Genomic DNA, 24,801 nt, shown 5'->3' on the forward strand with positions numbered 1-24,801 from the left:
TTTGAGTCCTCTCCCTCTTCTTCTTGATGAGTCTGGCTAAAGATTTATTGATTTTGTTTATCTTCTCACAGAACCAGAACCAGCTTTTAATTTCATTGATCTTTGCTATTGTTTTCTTCATTTCTATTTCATTTATTTCTGCTCTGATCTTTATGATTTCTTTCCTTCTACTAACTTTGGGGTTTTTTTTTTGTTCTTCTTTCTCTAGTTGCTTTAGGTGTAAGTTTAGGCTGTTTATTTGAGATTTTTCTTGTTTCTTGAGATAGGATTGTATTGCTATAAACTTGACTCTTAGAACTGCTTTTGCTGCCTTCCATAGGTTTTCAGTCGTCATGTTTTCATTGTCATTTGTTTGTATGTATTTTTTGATTTCCTCTTTGATTTCTCCAGTGATCTCTTGGTTATTTAGTAGCATAGTGTTCAGCCTCCATGTGTTTGTGTTTTTTACAGTTATTTTCCTTTAATTGATTTCTAATCTCATAGCACTGTGGTCAGAAAAGATGCTTGATACAATTTCAATTTTCTTAACCTTACTGAGGCTTGATTTGTGACCCAAGATGTGATCTATCCTGGAGAATGTTCCTGGAGAATATTCTGAGAAGAAATTGTGTTTTGCTGCTTTCAGATAGAATGTCTTAAACATATCAATTAAGTCTATCTGGTCTAATGTCTCATTTAAGGCTTGCATTTCCTTATTAATTTTCTGTCTGGATGATCTGTCCATTGGTGTAAGTGGTGTGTTAAAGCACCCCACTATTATTGTGTTGCTGTCGATTTCCCCCTTTATGGCTGTTAGCATTTGCCTTACGTATTGAGGTGCTCCTATGTTGGGTGCATAAATATTTACAATTGTTACATCTTCTTCTTGGATTGATCCCTTGATCATTATGTAGTGTCCTTCTTTGTCTCTTGTAATAGTCTTTATTTTAAAGTCTGTTTTGTCTGATATGAGTATTGCTACTCCAGCTTTCTTTTGATTTCCATTTTCATGGAATATCTTTTCCCATCCCCTCACTTTTAGTCTGTATGTGTCCCTAGGTCTGACGTGGGTCTCTTGTAGACAGCATATATATGGGTCTTTTCTTATCCATTCAGCCAGTCCATGTCTTTTGGTTGGAGCATTTAATCCATTTACATTTAAGGTAATTATCGATATGTATGTTCCTATTAGCATTTCCTTAATTGTTTTGGGTTTGTTTTTGTAGGTCTTTTTCTTCTCTTGTGTTTCCCACCTAGAGAAGTTCCTTTAGCATTTGCTTTAAAGCTGGTTTGGTGGTTTTGAATTCTCTTAGCTTTTGCTTGTCTGTAAAACTTTTGATTTCTCCATCAAATCTCAATGAGATCCTTGCTGGGTAGAGTAACCTTGGTTGTAGGTTTTTCGCTTTCATCAATTTAAATGTATCCTGACACTCCCTTCTGGCCTGCAGAGTTTCTGCTGAAACATCAGCTGATAACCTTACAAGGATTCCCTTTTATATTATTTGTTGTTTTCCCTGCTTCTTTTAAAATTTTTTCTTTGTATATAGTTTTTGTTAGTTTGATTAATATGTGTCTGGGCATGTTTCTCCTTGGGTTTATCCTGTATGGGACTCTCTGTGCTTCCTGGACTTCGGTGACTATTTTCTTCCCCATGTTAGAGAAGTTTTCAATTATAATCTCTTCAAATATTTTCTCAGACCCTTTCTCTTTCTCTTCTTTTTCTGGGTCCCCTATAATTCAAATGTTGGTGTGTTTAATGTTGTCCCAGAGGTCTCTGAGACTGTTCTCAATTATTTTCATTCTTTTTTTCTTTATTCTGCTCCCTGGCAGTTATTTCCACCATTTTATCTTCCAGCTCACTTAACCATTCTTCTGCCTCAGTTATTCTGGTATTGATTCCTTCTAGTGTATTTTTCATTTCACTTATTGTGTTGTTCATCACTGGTTGTTTGTTCTTTAGTTCTTCTAGGTCTTTGTTAAACATTTCTTGTATCTTCTCAATCCGTGCCTCCATTCTATTTCTGAGATCTTGGATCATCTTTACTATCATTACTCTGAATTCTTTTTCAGGTAGATTGCCTATTTCCTCTTCATTTATTTGGTCTTGTGGGTTTTTACCTTGCTCCTTCCTCTGCAACATATTGCTCTGTTGTCTCGTTTTGTTGAATTTACCATGTTTATGGTCTCCTTTTTGCAGGCGGCAGTGTCATAGTTCCCATTGTTTCTCTTGTCTTCCCCCTGGTGGGTGAGTTTGGTCCAGGGGCTTGTGTAGGCTTCCTGGTGGGAGGGACTGGTGCCTGTGCTCTGGTGGGTGGAGCTGAGTCTTTTCCCTCTGATGGGCAGGGCCACATCAGGTGGTGTGTTTTGAGGTGTCTGTGAGCATAGTATGACTTTAGGCATCCTGTCTGCTGATGGGTGGGGCTGTGTTCCTTTCTTTTGTATGGCATGAGGTTTCCAGCACTGGAGCCTGCAGGCAGTTGGGTGGAGCCAGGTCTTGGTGTGGAGATGGATACCTCCAGGAGAGTGCACAGTGATTAGTATTCCCTGGGCTCTGGAATTCTCTGGTGGTCCAGCATCCTGGACTCGCTGCTCCAACCCCGGAAGCCCAGGTCCAACCCCTGGCCGGGGAACCAAGAGCCTGCAAACTACGTAGCATAACCAGAGAAAAAAGAAAGGAAAATAAAACAGACAAAAAAAACCCCAAGACAAGTAGCAAAAACAAACAAACAGCAACAACAACCCACACACACACAAAAAGAAGAAAACAGACAAACCAAGCCCAAGACAAATGGTAAAAAGAAAACCAAACAACCGGAAAGAAACAAAGAAGCAGACAGAAAAAACAAAAACAAAACATAGAAAACAAAAAACAAGAGAACAGACAAACAAAATAACTCAAAAATGAGAACAATCAATAAGGACTACACTAATGAAAACAAAAAATGAAAAACAAAACAAAAACTGAAAGCAAACTAATATTTTTAAAAATGGCAAAGAAAACATAAAACCAACACATAAAAATGATCCAAAAAAAATCAAAAACAGGAAAAAAACACATAAAAGTAAAAATAGAAAAATAAAAAATATTGAAAATAAAAATAAATAATGAAAACAAGAACACCAACAACTGAACAAAATGAAGCAAACTAAAAAGGAATAATAGTAATAAGAATATTTTCCTGGTGCCTCCTCTGTCAGTGTGCTTGCTCCCACAGTGAGCCACAGCCAACCCCTGCCTCCCCAGGAGGCTCTCCAGTACCTCTAGGTAGGTCTCTGGACCTGCTGTGGGCCCAGTGGGGGCACTCAGACTCTCACCTGACCAAACTACTTCATGTACCTGCACCCAGAGTCCACTGCTGCTAAAGTTAGACTGGTCTCAGTTGTGGGAACACTCATTGTCTATTCATATATTCCCATACGCAGGATTTATCAAGCCAATCACAGAGGTTTAATCCATGGCCTGTGTAGTCACACTGCCCCTGGAGCTCAGCTTTTGTTTTGGCCCCACCTCTCCATGTGCACCACCCTCAGGCGTCTGTTCCCCACCCAGGTGAGAGGGAGAAAAAGCAGTGGCTGATTGGGGCACACTTACTCAGGCCAGGGAGGGGTGTGGCAGCCACAACTGGGGTATGCACCAAGTGCCTGTGGCGGCAGAGACCAGCAGGCAGTTGCAACAGACTGGGGCACGCTCGCTCTGGTGGAGTCCTTCCCAGTGCGCACGGAGGCAGGGGCCACTCAACGATGGCACCTCATTTCCTAGGCAGACCACGCTTCCGCTAGGGGCATTCCCAGCCGCAGAGCCCCTTACTCCCATCCCCTCTGTTGTATCTGCACAGCCAACAGCAGTCCTCTCCCTGAATCTGCTCTCTTTTTTTTTTTTTTTTTTTTTGCGGTACGTGGGCCTCTCACTGTTGTGGCCTCTCCCGTTGCGGAGCACAGGCTCCAGACGCGCAGGCTCAGCGGCCATGGCTCACGGGCCCAGCCGCTCCGCGGCACGTGGGATCTTCCCGGACTGGGGCACAAACCCGTGTCCCCGGCATCGGCAGGCGGACTCTCAACCACTGCGCCACCAGGGAAGCCCTGAATCTGCTCTCTTAACCTCACTCTTTAGCACTCAGCCCCCACCAGCACTGGTGGATTCCTGTCTCAGGCAGGGGTGCCCAGGTCTGTTTCCCAAGGAGGCTTTGGAATGGGTGGTGCTCAAGACCCTGGAGCCTATGCAGGTCAAGGAGACCTTGGCTTGAGGGGTGGGCAAGCCTGCTCAGATGGGTGCCCCTCCCACTTCCCACAAATGCCCCAGGGTTGTAGGTCCCTTTTTCAATTCCTCTTTTCTGTTTTTCCTTCTTTTGTCCTACCCAGTTGTGAGGGGATTTTTCTTGTCCTTTCAGGTGTCCAAAGTCTTCCGCTAATGTTCAGCAGGTGCTCTGTGAGAATCGTTCCATTTGCAGATGTACTCTTGATGTACTTGTGAGGAGAGACAAATTCTGCATCTTCCTATTCTGCCATCATGACTCCTCCTATGCCTCCTTTTTAAATTTTAAAATTTATACATACTTATTTTTAACTAAAAATTATTTAATTATATTAAAATTAAAATAGTAAGGCTATTAATTACCAGTACAGCACATGAAAAGATTTTCATAACTTGCGCTGTCTGCATCAAACACATTACAATATTACATGGGTGCATAGAAAAGATCATTTGACCTGAGTCAATGTGTGGACACCAACTAGATTGCCATGTGTTAATGTGTAAAACTAGAGAGGAGACTTGCATCTGATAGAACTTCAATTCAACAGTAGTATCCTGGGTGATTCAGTGGTTAAAGTGAAATGTTGTTACACCAAAACAATGAAGTTGTGTTTATCAGAAACATACTTTATACCAGTTCAAATTTTAAATTTAAACTAATTAAAGAAAATTAAAAACCCAGTTTCTTAGTCAAATTTTTAATGCTCAACAGCCACATGTGATTAGAGGCTACCATACTGCACAGGTATATAGCCAAGACAAGCTCTTGCACATGTGCACAGGGAGAAAGGTTAAATGAATATAAGGTTGAGGATGATTACCTCAGGTGGGGGACACAGGCATGGGATAGATATAATTATTGTCAAGATTATAGGTTTTATTTTGCCTGGTGGATTCATAGTGTTTATTAAGTTTAAAAATAACTAAATATCTAAGAGGGAGCCATCTTAATAGTTTGGAATGTGTCCTTCTAGACAGTTTCTGTACAAATACTCTCTGTATCCATATGTAAATGTATATAAAGTACACATAAACCTTTACTGAACAAATGGGATCATAGTGTTCTCTTTTTGTAGATTTCAGATACACAGATTTTTGGATTAATCAAAACCTTGGTACATGACACTCTTACCATTGATCTATGTTTAGCCATGTTAGATCCATGTTAGAATTTTCAATAAATTCTAAAAAAAATTCTAGGTGTTTCACATGTATGTTCATATCTGTACAACTTACAAGTATACAATGTGAATTTTTTTTTCCCATTCACTTAATCTTACTCCCTTTTTCATCAGTTGGTCTTTTTTCCCTTCTTCCCTTTTCTCCTAGGATGGAGTAGGAACCAATGTTCCCACACAATAGATGCTAATAGTAAGTTAGCAGCTTCTCAACAACAAGTGGTTTATCTCCCCACCACCACCATGCCCCTCACCCCTCAGTGGAGAAGCTCTACTGCAAGAGAAAGTTCACAGCAACAAAGTTTAGCAACTTTCAAAAGAAGCTCTTTCGTATTAAAACCATGCCTTTTCTTGCACATGTATCTCACCATCTTCCTCTGCATTTGTGTTCAGTTTGTTGTTTTATTATGAAGCAAAGACTCTTTTAATTTTGGAAATAACATTTCTTTTAAAATCAGTCAAGTGATACTTTTCTTAGTAATTAATGTTGGAAAGTTTTAAATTCACTTTAATATTAAAATACAAACTTTAAATATTGAGATACAGTTGACATATAGCATATTAGTTTCAGATGTACAACATAATCATTCATTATTTCTGTATACTGTGAAACGTTCACCTCGATAAGTGTAGTTAACATCCATCACCATATAGAGTTACAAATTTTTTTTCTTGTGATGAGAATTTTTAACAACTTTCAAATATACAATGCGGTATTATTAATTATAGTCACTGTGCTGTATGTCACACCCCGATGACTTTTATTTTATAACTGGAAGTTTGTACCTTTTCACCACTTTCACCCATTTTGTGTACCCCCAACCCCTACCTCTGGCAACCCCCAATCTGTTCTCTGTATTTATGATTTGGGGTTTAAAATGGTTTTTTTTTTATTTTTTGTTTTTAGATTCCACATATAAGTGAGATTATATATTTTTGTCTTTCTCTGACTTATTTCCCCTGCATAATGCCCTCAAGGTCCATTCATGTTGTCAAAAATGGAAAGACTTCCTTCCTTTTTATGGCTGAATACTATTCCATTGTGTATATATACCACATTTTTTTATCCATTTATCCATTGATGATCACTCAGGTTGCTTTCATGTCTTGGTTATTGTAAATAATGCTGTAATGAATGTGGGGGGGGTCCATATATCTTTTTGATTTAGTGGTTTCTTCCTTCAGATAGATACCCAGAAGTGGAGTTGCTGGATTGTATGGTAGTTCTACTTTTAATTTTTTTCAGGAACCTCCCTACTGTTTTCCATACTGACTGCAACCAATTTACACTCCTACCAACAGTGCACAAGTGTTCCCTTTTCTCCACATCGTTGCCAACACTTGTTATTTCTTGTTTGTTTTGATAATAGCCATTCTAAAGGGCATGAGGTGATATCTCCTTGTGGTTTTGGTTTGTATTTCCCTGATGATTAATGGTGTAGAGCATCTTTTCATATATGTGTTGACCATCTGCATATCTTTGGAAAAAATGTATATTCAAATCCTCTGCCCATTTTTTAATTAGATTGTTTATTTGTTTATTTTTTGCTGTTGAGTTATATGTATTCTTTATATATTTTGGATTTGCAAATATTTTCTCCTATTCAGTATCTTGCCTTTTCATTTTGTTGATGATTTCCTTTGCTGTGCTGAAGATTTTTAGTCTGATGCAATCCCACTTGTTTAATTTTGCTTTTGTTGCCTTTGCTTTTGGAGTCAGGTCCAAAAAACAATCATTGCCAAGCTGATGTCAAAGAGCTTACCACTTATGTTTTCTTCTACAAGTTTTATAGTTTCAGGTCTTACGGTCTTACATTCAAATCTTTGATCCACTTTGAGTTAATTTTTGTGTATGGTGTAAGATGGTGGTCCAGTTTCATTCTCTTACACGTGGCTCTCTTGTTTTTCCAGCACCATTTATTGAAGAGACTGTCCTTTCCCCATTGTATATTCTTGGCTCATTTGTCATAAATTAATTGGCCATATATGCATTAACACTAACTTTTGGAATAGCCCTCTTGAAGGCTGTTAACTATTAAATATTAAGATAATTATTAATTTAAAGAGGTTGTCATTTTTGCCCATGTGAATTAGAGGATTAGGAGGTGAATGATAGAAGTAAAATGTTAGGGTAGAGTTAGAAATTATTATTTGTATTGCTAGAATTTCAAAACTCTGACTTCATTGTAGAATTATCAAAGAGAATTCTTATATAACAAAAATAACAATGGCTACTATTACTACCTCATAAAAAAGAATCCAACAGTGTTTACACATACAGCAACCCACACATCAGCCAGGGGTCTAACTCTAAGGGAAGTGGTCACATCTAGGGTTAAATAAATAACTTCACAGGATATTTATTTATTTGCCTGGAAGTCTTGCCAGGCTCCTTAGGGAAGGAGGAAGAGGAAACTGTTAGAAGTAATTGTGTGTCTGATCACTGGCTTCAGCTTTTGTTCATTTACTCATATTTCTGTCCTTTTGTGTTGTCAAGTAAATGATCAGCAGTCCTTAGATGTATGTTCTTTGAAAGCCACGAGGAAATTGTAACCAGCTTGCTAGGTAGTTCCTGAATGTTCTGTTTCATACACCTTTCCCAAACCCCACAACCACACTGCCCAATTCTACCTGAACACAGTGAGTGATGGTTCCTGGGATGCTGTTCTTTCCAGGGAACAGCAATCTGGAACAGGGAGTGATCATGATGTAAGATACCACTATAGTAAAAGCATGGAAAAATAGAACTCCCAAGACAGTATAAGTGGCTAAATACCAAATACTTCTTAACAGATAGTTTGTTAGGAAGAAAAGAAGGGAGGGAGGGAGGAAGGGAGGAAAAAAGAAAGTGAGGAGGAAGAAAAGAAAGAGGGAGACAAAAGAAGAAGAAAGGAGGGGAGTAAACTGAGCCCCTAATTCAAACCTGAAAAATGACCTTTCTAATCAGGATCTGATGTCATAACCCTTCTGCAGATATGTTTGGTGGAATAAGTCAGAGTGCCATATGTATGGATTCTTGCATACAGAGAATATATGGTAGTGAATAGTGATACTTTTTTTTTTTTTTTTTTTTGCGGTACGCAGGCCTCTCACTGCTGTGGCCTCTCCCGTTGTGGAGCACAGGCTCCGGACGCTCAGGCTCAGCAGCCATGGCTCATGGGCCTAACCGCTCCGCGGCATGTGGGATCTTCCTGGACCAGGCCATGAACCCGTGTCCCCTGCATCAGCAGGCGGACTCTCAACCACTGCGCCACCAGGGAAGCCCAATAGTGCTGCTTTTAATTGGTGCATTTTAATTTTTCTTAGTGAAGCCAAAATTAATTCCTTAGTATTTTATGGCTGTCTGCTCATTCTGATATATGGTGTATTAGTCTACTCGACTGCCCTAGCAAAATGCCATAGACTGGGTGGCTTAAACATCATAAACATATTTCTCAGAGTTCTGGAGGCTGGGAAGCCCAAGATCAAGATGCTGGCTGATTCATTACCTGGAGAGAGCTCTCTTCCTGGCTTGTAGATGGTTGCCTTCTCATTATGTCTTCACATGGCCTTGCCTCACTGCATGCATGCAGATCTTATAAGGCTACTGATCCTATTGGATTAGGACCCCACCCTTATGACCTCATTTAACCTTAATTGCCCTATGTCCTAAAAGACCTAGTCCCAAATAGAATCACACTGAGGGTTAGGGCTTCAACATATGAATTTTGGGGGTGGAGGGGACACACTTCAGTCTTATCATATGGTCTTATGCTAAAAGTTTGGTTACGTTTGGTTATTCCATTAAATTAAATGATGACTTGGGTTAAGAATTGAGTCTGTTCACTTTTTTGACTTGTACAATTTTGTCCATTGTAAATAACTGCCTTAAGGAAGTGTACATTTCAAAAGAGTAAAATGAGTAAAACTATAGAATCAGCTAAGCATATCATCATATTTTAAGTGTGAAAACAACAGGAGTTCCAATTGATGCCAGCAGAATTCACAAACATGCATTACGTATCTTCTATACATTAGAAGTTCTGCAGGGTTGCTGTTTTCTACATAGATTCTGGTGTGTTACTGATATCCCTATTGAAGGAAACCTGAGTTTGTCTCAGCATTAAAGCCACACTAAGTTCTTTGGAATGGTGACCATTGTGCCATGGCTTAGAGCAGGGAAGGAAAGTTCTTCTGGCAATCTGTATGCAGTTGTCTTTAGTATTAATGATCGGGATATGAAATGTGCATATGTTTTTGTTTATTATGAATGTGGGCATGAATTGCATCTGATAGTAAATGAAAAACAGAAATTCATGAGTCCTCTTGAGAGGAGTGTCCTTATTTACACTAGTTCAGAGGTCTTTATACTAGAAAGCTGAGAGCAGGTGAGGAAAGAGGCAGATTTGTTTTCAGAAAGATGGGGTGGGGTGTTCAGAAGACATTCGCAGCAGAGATATGCCAAGGACAGAGTGCCATGTGATTTCAGAGGAAAGCCATGAGCCTGAGGCAAGATGCCTGTTACAGAGGAAAGAAATGATGCAGGAAGATGGCTCATCTGTTCTTGGGACCTGATCATGGTGTTGCTACTGTTTCAGGGCTCCATACACCTAGCACAGCCTGACTCATACTGCCCTCCTTCCTCCATCTAGCTAGTCCTTCTGTTCTTTACTTGCTTTTTTTTTTTCATTTTATTTTATTATTTTTAACATTTTATTGGAGTATAATTGCTTTACAATGGTGTGTTAGTTTCTGCTTTATAACAAAGTGAATCAGTTACACATATACATATGTTCCCATATCTCTTCCTTCTTGTGTCTCCCTCCCTCCCACCCTATCCCACCCCTCTAGGTGGTCACAAAGCACTGAGCTGATCTCCCTGTGCTATGCGGCTGCTTCCCACTAGCTATCTATTTTACGTTTGGTAGGGTATATATGTCCATGCCACTCTCTCACTTTGTCACAGCTTACCCTTCCCCCTCCCCATATCCTCAAGTCCATTCTCTAGTAGGTCTGTGTCTTTATTCCCGTCTTACCCCTAGGTTCTTCATGAACTTTTTTTTTTCTTTCCTTAAATTCCATATATATGTGTTAGCATACGGTATTTGTTTTTCTCTTTCTGACTTACTTCACTCTGTATGACAGACTCTAGGTCCATCCACCTCACTACAAATAATGAAGGCAGGGAACACATATGACCATCTCCATCATGCAGTTGGCTTGAGATTTTCCTTTTCACTAGATTAGTTCCCAAGGCTTATCAAGTACCCGGCTCATTGTGGGCATGTTAAAATTAATTCATTATTGGAATGGAAGATTGATTGGGGTTATTAGGAAGGAGACATTTCACCAGTATCTTTTAAAAATGAGTAGGGTTCTAATCCTTGGCAGTTGAACAGACAGGGCTTTGAGTAGCATAACCAAAGCTGTGGATATGGGAAAGTCCAGGATGTTGACTGGTTGGATTTCAGTACAAACTTGGAATTGGAAAGAAGCCTGGAAAGTTATGTTTGAATTAAATCCCTGAATGCCAAGCTAAAGAATTTGAAATATACAGAAGAATTATTTGCTTTTTCAATACTTTCGTTGCTTGGGTATGCTGCAGCTAAATGCAGTCAACTCTTATTTAGCTGGATATTAAAAAATGAAAAACTGTCCTGTCAAGAAACTTTGAATCATCCTTTCTCTTTCTCCAACTGTCTTTCAGCCAGATCCCTGCTTGTTAGGATGACGGGAGAGGGAGAAAAAAATGGAGATAAAACTAAAGCTCATTTGGTCTCTTCATTCTTAGCTACGTCATAGGCCGAGAGATCAATGTTAATTTATTACAATCAGAATTACATTGTTTTTAGCCAAAGGCTGATTTAAGATATGGGCAAAGAGCAGTTTAATTTAATTTTGAAAATAAGTTATAAAGATCAAGGAAGTACAAAGTTAGAGTGCATTTCTGAGTGGAAACACAAGTAACATTGAGAATTAGCTTTATAAGAGTAGCATGATAAATAAATATATCACCATAATTAACTAATAGGAGGTAACTTTTGCTCTGAACTTTAAAGCAGAAATGCAATTAATAAGTATAATGGGGTTTTGAAATCACATATGGGCTGTATTTATCCAGAGTTTCCTTTTGGTCTGATCAACCCTCAGAATCTATAATATCATAAATGCCATAAAATATACACACGCTGAATTCTGAGAAAGGGTTTCAACTATTTTTCATCTGCCTCCACTAATATATAAAGGGGAAATGGAGACTTTTGCCACCAGCACTTAAAATTATCATGTGCCAACGTGAAAACGTTTATCATAAGGTCTCGATCTGCATGTATCTGCCAAATTTGTTATTTATTGCATTTCTGTCCTCATGATTGTGTCTCTTTAGCTCTCTTTAAAAGTGAGGTGATTATTTAATTAAGGGATAATCAGTTCCTAGTGTGAATTATTCACACATTATGTAATTTTTATCCATACATGATGTACCCAACCATATGCACAGGGACTGAAAGGTGACTATGTTAAATGGAAACATTGATTTGATTAAGTGATGGGATTGGAGACAAATTCTGCCCTTCATTTCTTGCTAGTTTTTTGTAATAAGGTAACATACATATATATTTTTAAAGCCTCCATGCTTGGAGAAATATTCATGAATTTATCATCTTTATACCTTATATTCTAGGAAATATTTTGCTATGACAATAATGAATAATAAGTATCAAATGATAATGGAACGTTTATATCTGCCATCTCATTTCATCAGTGCAAAATTAGCAGCCACAGTGGGAACCACCATCTGGGAGGTGTTTTAAACAGCACCATTTAAATTCCTCCTGGAATTTGACACGTATGAGTTATAAGAAAAGATTTGGAGAGAATGGTCCCTTTAAAAGGGAACAAAGCATCTCAGTTTGGCCACAAATAACAGTCCTTGAGGAGACATACTGACTTTACCAGTGGGGAAAGGTGACGCTTAAATCCATCCTCTGAAATGTCCTCATAGTTTTATCTGGCTTTGGCACTCTGGCCTCCCCAACACCCACCATCATGTGGCCTTGGATAATCTCCAGGTTTCTTGTTTAAACTGTTGCTGAAACCACTGGACGGGTCCAGCAAAATCATCCATCATTCTTTAACATAACCTAGAAGTGACAATGTGTGCCTGCATGTTTCTGCTTCTGCAAGCCATCCCCTCTCAGGGAGGAACTTAGTGTGTGTTTGAAGCAATTGATGCCTTTCAGAATTGCATTAAAAATCTTCAAGTGTCCTGGTCAGGCAGAATTATCTGGGCCCTCCAGTGCGTGCATCCCCAATAGCACCAGTTCACCCCCCCAATGCTAATACTTAGAGTATGCTGCTTCCCCTCACCAGAGTGCCAGCTCCTTGAAGGATATGCATTCCTATCCTGGTAACGCTGCCTCTAGCACAGTACTGAGAAGACAGTAGGCTTTTAGTAAATATCTGTTGTATCAATGAGTATGGAGTGAAAAAAAGCATAGATTTGGAGGCAAGCATATGTGGAACCCAATCCTGGCTTTATACACTATGTGATTTGGGATGAGTTCTTAACCTTTCTGAGCCTTAGTTTCCTAAAAACAGGTTATAGTAGCCAGTTCACAAGGAGCTGGGAGGCTGATAATAGATTATGCGTGAAAAGCACATTGTAGACTCTAAATGCTCTCTGGTTGTTATTACATTAATGTAACAGATCTTTGCCATGTATCAACTGTACACACCAGTCCAACCTGTGCTGTGAGCTGTAGGGAGGCAGAGATGGAGACGGATAGTTTCTCCTCTCAGGATGTGAGTGGTCTAACACTGGCTTCTTCTGTGTATCCCCTCACCCTAAGTATGAGACATTCCTCATTACTGGTGCTCTTCGTGGTACGCTGCCAGCGGTTTTGCAAAGCCTTTGTTCTCTGCTGCAATGCTAGTACTCAAGAATATTTCAGAACTGAGGAAGTGATGATGTCATATCCCAGCAGAATAAGAATCAGGAAAGCCTCCCATCCTAAAATTACAATGTAGCATAGTTTTTTTTTTTTTATCATAATTAGATAACAATTCTTTATGAAGAAAGGCAGCTAATTGAAGTCAGCCACAGGGAGAGTGAGTTCAGATGTTTTCTGGGGCACTTAAAAGTGCATCTGATGGGGCGCTGTGCTCACTGCTAGAAGCGAGCTGACTAGAAAACTTGAAAGATTTGTTAAAACAATGAATCCTTTCCAAACATTTTTCAAGCCCAACTTAAGCAAGAGAGGGAAGGAAAATGGTACCTAAAAGAGAGTCCCCTGTGTCAGTTTATGATTGCTTATGTTAAAGAGAGGATGGAAAATCCCAGCATGTGTATAATTTTTTAAAAACACATTTAGCCTTGATTTGAAAGTACATGTTAATGTTTAACAATGTTAGAGTAAAAAATAGTTTTTCCCCATGTATATTGACTGTTAAATGGTAGGAGGGTGGCAGGGGGGGCACATGCCATGTGTGAGTGAGCATGTACGTGAGTGTGTATGTACATGGGCAGTATTTATAGATTCACAATCTCTATGCCCAAAAGGGAAAATACTTAAAACTAGCAAGCATTGGCTCTAAATGTTTTTAAATTAAGTGCTATGTTGATAAGTAGTTGATCCCATGTGCCATTGATTAGTGACTCCCTTTTCTTTAACTAGGAGAGAAGTTTGTTTTTTTAATCAAATATTTTAAGTTCCTACTATGAGCAAAACATTATCCTGGGAACAAGGCAGAGGCACAGGTCAACCCTTGACTTTTGGATATTTGAAGACTTTCAGGAATCCCCAAAGTCTGGGCAATTTCATTTCCATTAAAAGTAACATGAATCTTTTCAACTTGCACTAAATGTTGAACCTTCCCAAGCTTGATTCTAGGCCCAGTTCTCCTCTCGTCCCCTCCCAAGGTTTCACACGCCATCTAAACGCTTCTGGCTCCCCGCTATGTACCTCTAGCCCACCCATCTGCTTTGAGCTCCAGACCCATGTTCCACATTAAATCTCAACTTCGATATAGATGGTACCCCACATTCAGTGTGTCCAACCAAACCTGGGGGTGCAGTCTAAGTGCAGTTACCACCATCCATCCAGTTCCAGGACACTTCGATCTCCTTTGTTCTCATGTCTAGTCCACCACTAGGTCATGCTGATTCTATTGGTTAAATATTTTTGAAATCCACGTGCTTCTCTCCTTTTCCACCATAGTCTCAGTCACCATGATCTCTTGCTTGGTCCCTTCTTCTCCTCTGGCTCCTCTCCAATACCCTCTTTTTAGAAATTTGAGTCAGATCAGGTCACACCTATTACATCAGACCATTTCACAAGTCCCATTGCTCATAGACAAAAAACCCAGAATCCTTGATGTGGCCTCCAACACCAGCGTGGCTCCCTGGGCTGTACAGTCCTGCTGAAGAGCCTGGAATAATCTTCAGCTGACTTCTTTATACGGTTAACCTTCTGGCTGCTCTCTAGACCTTACCTCAAAAGAAACTTCCGCAAGAAAGCCTCTGCTAGCCCCTCAAACTGCCATAGAACAGAGTGCCTATCCTTCAGCTACATTGTGTGGCTGTACATTTGGTCGTATGATTACCGATCAGTGTCTACCCCAAAAGAGCTGTGTATTCACAAGAGTAATGACCCTTCTGTTTTACTCACCAGTATATTCCCAGCTGGAGGGCTAGGAGGGGGTTTTGTCCTGAAGGACCTCCTGAGCCAAGTGAAACTATTTGGAATTTATCCAAAGGGCAATGGGAAGAAGTCTTTGAAGAATTGGAAGCAGGGGAACAATGTGATGGGATGTACACTCTGGAAGAATCACTGCGGATGAGGCATAGAGAAATCTAGACAAATACTCTTGAAACACAGAAATAAGAGTCACAGTAACTGCAGGTCCTTGCCACTCTTTCTCTCTTCCACCTTTCCTCCCCTCCTCTCTAAATCCATTGAGGAGGTTACCCAGAGACCCTCTCAAACTAATGCTTGATCAACATCTAGTCGTCTGAACATTGATTGAATTCCTAACTATGTACTTGACACAAGGGATAATAAAGTGAGAAATGGTCCAGGTCCAAATGTACCTCTTCAGCCCACATCTCTGTAGAAAGATTAGACAGTCTCCTAGAGACTGTCTAATAAGCAGAGTATAATCCAGTGGGAAAAGTGCTGCAGTTGGAGTTAGAATGGAGGTCTTGAACTCAGAGGATGTTATAACAAACACCCAGGTGCAGCCAGAAAATGCCTTACAGAGATGGTGGCATTTGAACTGGTAGGAAGGGTAGGATTTTGTTGGAAAATGAGGGGGCATTCAGTGGCTGGAACAGCATGTGAAGGGCATGATGTGTTGGGGAATGGCTTTAGCCCTGGACGCGTGGGGTTGGGGATGGGAAAAGTGATGACATGTTGGGGCCACATTGTAAAAGGTCTGGTATTCTTAGTTCAGGGGTATGAATACCATATTGTGGGCCGCCAGAAATCACTGGACCACTCTTTTTTTTTTTTTTTTTTTGCAGTACGTGAGCCTCTCACCGTTGTGGCCTCTCCTGTTGCAGAGCACAGGCTCCGGATGCGCAGGCTCAGCGGCCATGGCTCACGGGCCCAGCCGCTCCCCAGCGTGCGGGATCCTCCCAGACCGGGGCACGAACCCGCGTCCCCTGCATTGGCAGGCGGACTCTCAACCACTGCGCCACCAGGGAAGCCCTGGACCCCTCTTAATATCTCTGGATTAAAAAACAATACATGAGGAAATACTTTATATTAAAGGTTCATAAAGGAGTGACTGAGCCAGTGAGAGCAGTGACCTTCTGAGCCCAAGAAACGCATGAGTGATTCTGGTTCTGAGGCAGATACACTGGGATCTGGGCCTCTGGTTGCAGTGAGCTGGGCCAGGCCTGCCCCTGAGAGGCTGAGTGGAGAGCCTAGCCGCACACACTTGCGTGTTCTGCCCTGACAGCCATCTTGATTGTTATTTTGCAGTTCCATGGAGAATGGGAGGCCACCCGATCCTGCAGACTGGGCCGTGATGGATGTCGTCAATTACTTCCGAACCGCAGGATTCGAAGAGCAAGCTAGTGCGTTTCAGGAACAGGTAACTCGGTCTAGAGAAGCACATGATGAACATGATCACCTCCCTCTGGTGAAGGCTGAGTGAGGCTCCCGACCATCCCAGCCCCTGAGAAACTGAGGGGGTGGGGGAGGGCAGGACAGGAGTGACAAGCTACCGATTCCTTCCTGCAAGAGAAAAACCCAAGCCCCGAGAGGAGAGGAGACACAGTCGCAGCTGCAGAGAGGAGGGCGCAGTCTCCTCAACATCTGCATCTTCTGAAAGACGGCACAGCCCTACCTTCCACACAAACACACTAGAAAGCAGAAAAGAGAGAAAAAGGAGGGACCAATCTGGCTGAGAGACATGCAGCCTCGTCTGCTCCTGGGCTTGGCACCACCTGAGCTGTTAATCAAGTCTCCTCCAGTTTGCTTGCTGGGTGCTGAGCAGAGTCTAGTGGAAAGAGGACACTAGACTCACATAGACTCCGATCCTGGTTCTTGTAACTCTATGTGACCCCAGACAGGTTACTATGACTCTCTGAGTCTTGGTTTCACATCTGTAAGAGGAGGCTCTCAATGCCTAACTTGGTAGGGTGGTGCCGTGAGGATTAAAGGACAGCGAAGGCACAGTGCCTAGGATAGGTGCTGGCCCAACGTTGATGCCCCCAAAAGTTAATTCCCTCGCTCAGGTCCAGGGTTGGTACTGGAGAGAGGGAAGGAGGAGCAGGGGGTCCTTCCCAATTGTCTGGGTGAGTCCCGATTCCATTTTCCAGGCTGGGCCAGCTTTGTAGAGATGGTGCTCAAAGGGCTTTGACCATGAGGAAGCAAATCGGGGTACACGTGGTCCACACCAGACCAGCTCTGTAGGAAAACACAGAGTTCCCATCTCCCTGTCAATGAAGTCTGCAGTCTCCTAAGCATTACGTTTACTTCTCTAATGTTGTAATATAATTGAGAGAATTATAAAGCGAGCAATGTGTTTGGCTGCTTCTTGCACATCCCTTTAGCCATTTCTTACTCTCTCAAGCTGGGTTTGGGTAAGTGCACTTTTCTAATATCATAGATTCCAATCTCTAGATTTCCTTCAATCAGTATTTCCTTCAACCTGATCCCTATGCTTATGTGTCTTTTGTTAATTTGGAAAATTTGCCAAAATAACAGTTTAAATCACTTCACAGCCACCAGGATAGCTAAAATTAGAAAGACTGATTGCAAATGTTCGTGAGGATGTAGAGCAACCGCACTCTCCTACGTTGTTGGTGGGAGTGTAAAATAAACACTCATACATCTACCCCATGATCAACAACTTGATTCCCCAAGGGAAATGAAAGCATATGTCCACCAAAGATTGGTGCAACATTGTTCAAATAGCTTTATTCATAGTAGTCCAAAACTGGAAGCCTAAGTGTCCATCAATAGGAGAGTGAATATACAAACTCTGGTCTACTCATACAATGGAATAAAGAAAAATGAAGTACTGATATATACAATAGTTTGGATGAGTCTCAAAACATTATGCTAAGTGAAAGAAGCCTTACATAAAAGAGCTTATTCTGAATGGCTTCTGTCTTAGTCCATACAGGCTGCTATAACAAAAATACCATAAACTGTGTGGCTTATAAACAACAAACATTTATTTCTCATGATTTTGCAGGTAGGGAGTCTAAGATCAAGGCACTCTCAGATTGGGTATCTGGTGAGGGCCCGCTTCCGAGACAGCTGTCATTTCACTGTGTCCTCACATGGAGGAAGGGATGAGAGAGGTCTCTGGGGCTGCCTTTTATAAAGGCACAAATATTCACGAGGCCTCTGCCCTCGTGATCTAATTACATCCCAAAGGGCCCACCTCTTAATACCATTACTAATATCCCTAAGACCCATTGGGGGTTAGGTTTCAACATATGAATTTTGGGGGGACACAAATAGACCACAGCAGTTCCATTCAGTTAAACGATGAGAACAGGAAAATGCACTAGTGGTAGAGAAAAATCAGACAGTGGTTGCCTCTGGATAGGTGGGAGAGGGGAATGACTGGGAAGGAGCATGAGGGAACATTCTGAGTGATGGTAGCGTTTTGTGTCTTGATAAGGGTTTGTGTTATGGGTATATGCATTGGTGACCACATATGCACAGGTATATGCAAACAATTCAGATTTGTGTATTACATAGCCAATAAATTTTTCCTCAAAATGAAAAGAACTGTAAAAAAATAAAACAATTAATGGTATGCAAACTGAAGTATTCAGGGGAGAAGTATACTGATTTTGCAACTTACTTGGAAATGCATCAAAATATGGATTGATAGTTGGCTAGAGGGATGAGTAGTTGGATAGACATATGATAAAGTAAGTATGGAAAATGTTCATTGTAGAATCTAGGTGGTGGGAGTATGGGTGTTCCCTATAATATTCTTACGACTTTATGTTTGAAAATTTTTGTAATAAAATTGTGGGGGAAAGTAGCTCAGGTTGGAAAGTGGAAGGCTGATCAGCTGGAACATATTTTATTTTGGTTTAATGATATAGTGTCCAGTTGTGTCATTGTAGTTGAGTTAACTCACTTCTAAAATTAAATTTAAAGAATATTGTGAAAGGTTAACAAAAAAAGGGACTTAGATAAAAGGTCTCTTGGCCAGATTCCCTGCTGTCCAAAAGCATTTTTCAGAATGAGCTTTTGCTCAGACTCCTCTGGGGCAGATGTCCCAGATTGGGGGTGGGGATGTTCTTTGGGCCTTCCAGATTCTGGAATGGAACCGACCAGCTCTGAGCTCGGCCCAGGAGCAGGTACTTTCTCCCAAGGATGACATCACTCTGGCACCAGTGACAGTGGGAGGCAAAAGGGAACACAGTTTCCCAAGGCATCTCATTCAGAAGTCCTTCAAGGGAGGAAAGGAGCACCATCTTGCTTCTCCAACTCTGGAGCCTGAGAAATGAATTCCCAGGGGACTGGAATTTTGCAAGCATCATCTACAAGCTCAAGTTCTTCATTCTTGTGGAAAGGCAATTGGGCGGGGAAAAGAGTCTGCCTTGAATTATTCTCCGGAAGTGATCCAAATCTTCCTCCTGCTTTGAAATTCTCATTGTCTTTCCTCTTCTCATTAAAGGAGGTAGAGGGCAAGGAGGGAACCACTGGCCAGGCTCAGGCTGATATGACAAGCAGCTGCTATTATTTTCATGAGGACTGAGGATCAAGATCCTCTACTATGTTAACCTACCTCTTCCATTTCATGATTCAGAGGCCTTCAGTCTTTCACCTCCAAGGATCTTCCCGGCAATGGACCTCAAACAGTCAGCTGTCACTCACCAATCATCCCAGATGGGAAGACTGCAGGCCACCCCCAGGCCAAACACATGACCCTTTTAGGCACATCTTCTAGGTCACAGCAGCTGAGAAACAATAAGAATGGTCACATCCTGAAATCTCCTTAGGGGAGGCTTTGCCTTGCCATCTGATGGAAGCATGGCAGGGATGTGAACATCCCCTAAACCACCTTAGAAAAGGGCAGGTTCAGAAAGAGTTGCCAAGGGTAGCATGTCTCAGTTGATGTGAGAGCTTAATTTCTTGGCTGTTATGGATGTAATATTTGTGTCCCCCCAAAATTCACGTTAAAGTTAAAGCCCTAACTCCCAGTGTGACGGTGTTTGGGGCCTTTGGGAGATAGATGAGGTCATGAGGCTGGAACCCTCACGATGGGATTAGTGCCCTGAAAAGAAGTGACCAGAGAGCTTCTCTTTCCCTCTGTGCCATGTGAGGATATAGCACAAGGGCAGCCATCTGCATGGTAGGAAGAGGGCCCTACCAAGAGCCACATGTTGGCACTGTGATCTTGGACTTCCAGCCTCCAGACTGTGAGTAATAAATTTCTGTTGTTTAAGCCACCTAATCCATGGTGTCTTGTTATAGCAGCCTAAGCTGACTAAGACACTAACACTGACATCGGACATGTCCACCATCCCATGTGCCAACTTTCAGGAGAGTGTCTGTCTTCTTGGTATGATCTCACAGTACATTACTGGATATTCTCTTGTTGTAGCAACCAGACTCAGAGATGGATTTCTAGCAGCATGCTCCCTTGGAAGATGTCAGGCCATTGAGCGAGGTTTGTCCAAAGTGCAGGAGTGTCCCATGTTCCTGTGGTATGGAGGGGCAGCTGAATTAACTGGGGGATCTTTGTATAACCTCCTTTTGTCTATGCAGGCACACTGACACCTAACAATTATCTCCATTAAGTTTCCCACTAGTGCAATTATCTCCATCAGGTTTTCTTCTGGCCAACCTCTTTTGAGCCTCTGTGTGAGCCACAGGTGCAAACCAAAAGACTTATCAGGAGGAAAGACCCAGGGGCTTCCCTGGTGGCGTAGTGGTTAAGAATCTGCCTGCCCATGCAGGGGACATGGGTTTGAGCCCTGGTCCAGGAAGATCCCACATGCTGCAGAACAACTAAGCCCGTGAGCCACAGCTACTGAGCCTGCACTCTAGAGCCCACATGCCACAACTACTGAGCCCATGCACCACAAGTACTGAAGCCCACACACCCAGAGCCCATGCTTCTCAACAAGAGAAGCCACTGCAATGAGAAGTCCATGCACCGCAATGAAGAGTAGCCCCCACTCACCACAACTAGAGAAAGACCCTAACTGCAGGTCGCAAAGACAGTGTGCCTGTTGTAGGGTAGTCACTTCATTTCTTCACTATCTGACTCATTCACTCAGAATGTATGTGAAGAAGATGGACATGGAGAGGGGCCATTCAATGAAGGTCACTTAATTCATATTGTTCAGATCCTCAAACTCACAAGTGAGCGACATCAGTGCATCTGTTTCTAGAACAATATGAATCACTGAGAATTTTTTTCTCAGAGTATCATGACAAAATAATATGCAACTCATGGTGACAAATTAATTTTACTCCATATCGCCTCACTTCCCCTAAACCACATGAATAAGAACAGTATTTTACTCTGAAATGTCCAACTGGTTGTTTAAGCTGTTTGCCTGAAATTCCAAGACTGACATTTCTTTTCAGATGGCTTATTGCTAACTTTTGATACGTTTCTGAGGCCACTGACTTAGTAACTATAAATAAAATATTTTATTGTTACAAATTGCCAAGTAACACTAACCTCCTCAAATGGAGTAGTAAAGTGGGAAGGCCAGTCAGAGTAACCACGAGCATGGTCCTAAGTTATAGTTGGATGGACTTCAACTGTAGTGACTCTAGATGGATAGTTCTAATTAGACCCGGGACAAATCCAGGTTTGCAGAGGTTGGGGGAGAGAGGGAGATTAAAATCATACAATTTTAAGAGCCTTCCTTTGGAATAAAAGTACAAAATCATGATACAAAATTGCTAAGGCAAAAATTAAGCTTCATTAACTTCATGGTAAATCCAGCTCTGGGACTTCCTTGGTGGCGCAGTGGTTAAGAATCTGCCTGCCAATGCAGGGGACACAGGTTCAAGCCCTGGTCTGGGAAGATCCCACGTGCCATGGAGCAACTAAGCCCGTGTGCCACAACTACTGAGCCTGTGCTCTAGAGCCCTCGAGCCACAACTACTGAGCTCACGTGCCACAGCTACAGCTACTGAAGCCTGCGCGCCTAGAGCCCATGTTCCGCAACAAGAGAAGCCACCTTGACAATGAGAAGCCTGCTCGCCGCAACTAGAGAAAGCCTGCGCACAGCAAGGAAGACCCAATGCAGCCAAAAATAAATAAATAAACAAACACACAAATAAATAAATAAATCCAGCTCTGAATTAGACCAGTTAAAATCCCACAAATTGACCATAACTTTTATTACCTTTTCAGCATATTATAATACCAAGTACTGGAAATATATGAGGTGATTTGACACCTGATATTTCTTAACAGTCTGAAATGCTTAAAAGATTTTGTGGCATAATGAACAGGGGAAGTGGCAACTTAGACTCTGCTGATGTGTCCTTTTAGCCCACAAAAATTTAGAAAAGAGTTAAAAAACAAATGGGTAATGCTAGCAATAAGAAAACAGCAAAGAGAATGGAAGCAAAACTGATAAGGAAAGAACATTTTGAATTTTTTGATTGAAATAGAATAGATTTCTATAGACCAAACCCCCAAATTGTTGTTTAAATCATTCATGTGAAATGAGAAGTTATAATACATTATAAGATAGCCAGGTATGTGGTGCTTCTTTGGCTTATTCACTTGTTCATTTGTTTCCATAGCTGTTACAGCTTTTTCTAACACTTATGAAAATAAATATAAAACTATTAAAGTTGGAACTTCCCTGGTAGCACAGTGGTTAGGAGTCCACCCGCCAATTCAGGGGACACGGGTTCAAGCCCTGGTCCGGGAAGATCCCACATGCGGTGGAGCAACTAAGCCTGTGTGCCACAACTACTGAGCTCTGCGCTCTAGAGCCTGCAAGCCACAACTACTGAGCCCATGCACCTAGAGGCTGTGCTGCACAATAAGAGAAGCCACTGCAGTGAGAAGCCTGCGCACCGTAACGAAGAGTAGTAGCCCCTGCTCGCCGCAACTAGAGAAAAGCCCGTGCTCACCAACAAAGACCCAATGCAGCCAAAAATAAAATAAACGAAACTATTAAAGTAAAATAATGATCATTATTACAAGTATTATTTTACTTTAATAAGGCCACCTGAAACTATTGTAGGTATGAGAATTGTTTGAAGGAAGCACGGAAGATTCTGGGCAGAAGGGGGATTAGATACAAAGGCATGGGGGCATGAAAAAACATGATTTATCTTGAGAACTCCCAGTACCTTGGCATAAGAGGTGTGGAGCAGGGAATGCCTAAGGATAAGACTGAAAGATAAACAGGGGTCCGGATAACAGATAGTCTGTTTGGGTGAGAGGGACTAGGAAACCACTGAAGGATATTGAGTGGGAAGTGCCAGGGTGAGATTTGTGTTTCTGAACGATCAGTCTCGTGACAATGTGGAGAGTGGCTTGGAAGACAAGGAGACAGAAGGCAGGAAAACTGATATAATCATTCCATTGGGGATGGAAAGGAAGAGATGGATTAGAAAGACCATCTGGGGAAGAAGGTCAAGAGAATTTAGTGGATCATTGGCAATGGAGGGTGAAGATTTGTCCTGTCTCAGTTCTCTACCTTAGCCCCAGGACTGAGCTCACTGCTCAGTGTGGGAGAGGGAGGAGGCTTGGGTGATGACTGCTAGATGTCTGGATTTGTTAGTTGCAAAGAAGTGTCATTAACCAGGACTTTAGTGAGAGGTCAGTTTTGTTTTGGTTTGTTTTTAAATTTATTTATTTATTTATTTATTTATGGCTGTGTTGGGTCTTCGTTTCTGTGCGAGGGCTTTCTCTAGTTGTGGCAAGCAGGGGCCACTCTTCATTGTGGTGCGCGGGCCTCTAACTGTCGCAGCCTCTTGTTGTGGAGCACAGGCTGCAGACGCGCAGGCTCAGTAGTTGTGGCTCACGGGCCTAGTTGCTCCGCGGCATGTGGGATCCTCCCAGACCAGGGCTCGAACCTGTGTCCCCTGCACTAGCAGGCAGATTCTCAAACACTGTGCCACCAGGGAAGCCCCGAGAGGTCAGTTTTAAGAGAGATGGAATGAGTACAGTTTGGGGCACGTTCAGTTTGAGAGCATGTAGGCATCTAGTGGCTATATCTAGAAGACAGCCCGTGGGAAGGGCGAGGCCTAGAAAGAGAGACATGAGAGTCATCAGCAGTCATAGGAAGGGGTGAGGATGAAACAGGCATTTAAAAGGGGAAAAGAAAAAGGCCAAGGACAGCACCCTAGGGAGCACCCAGGTTTCAATTGTTAGGAGAAGAAAGGGAACTGGCAAAAGCATCTGAGAAATACTCAGTGTGAAAGGTTGTCTAGAAACCAATGACAGGAAGAGTTTCAAAAAAAGTGAAATGATCAACAAGGTCAAATACCTCAAAAAGGTGAAGCCCAATGGGGTCTGCCAATGACAGTGGAGTTTCACTGGAGCTGGGGGTGGACTGGAAGGTGGAGGACTCTTTCCTCCAAGTTGAGGAGTGAGTGGGAGGCAAGTGGAGGGAGCTCCAGCAGTAGGAGGGTCGTGAAGACGTGAGAGCTCTTTTCTAAGAGAGGAGATGCTCAAACTTATTTACATGCAGGAAAGTAGCCAGAAGAATTGGACAAGTTAAAATTGAATGAAATTGAGAACAGTTCAATGAAGCAAAATCCCTGAGGACAAGGAAAGGGATGAGATCAAAAGAGTGTGGAGGGGCAAGGACATGGAGAAATTTGAACCCTCATACATTGCTGGTAGGGATAGAAAATAGTGTGGCCGCTATAGAAAACTGTTTGGCAGTTCTTCAAAAGGTTAAGCATAAAATTACCATATGACCCAGCAATTCCCCACAAA

General features: G+C 41.8%; 1 protein-coding gene across 2 annotated transcripts in view; it reads left to right on the forward strand.

The window, feature by feature from the left end:
• Positions 1-24,801, forward strand: part of SAMD13 (sterile alpha motif domain containing 13) — a 48,594-nt gene that overhangs the window by 15,521 nt on the left and 8,272 nt on the right. For both annotated transcript variants that reach the window (XM_067726716.1, XM_067726717.1), the window contains exon 3: positions 16,374-16,485. In XM_067726716.1, coding sequence (XP_067582817.1) covers positions 16,374-16,485 — 112 coding nt within the window. The remainder of the gene's footprint in view (positions 1-16,373; positions 16,486-24,801) is intronic.

This window comes from Pseudorca crassidens, chromosome 2 (assembly GCF_039906515.1).
Source record: "Pseudorca crassidens isolate mPseCra1 chromosome 2, mPseCra1.hap1, whole genome shotgun sequence".
Lineage (NCBI taxonomy): Eukaryota > Metazoa > Chordata > Mammalia > Artiodactyla > Delphinidae > Pseudorca > Pseudorca crassidens.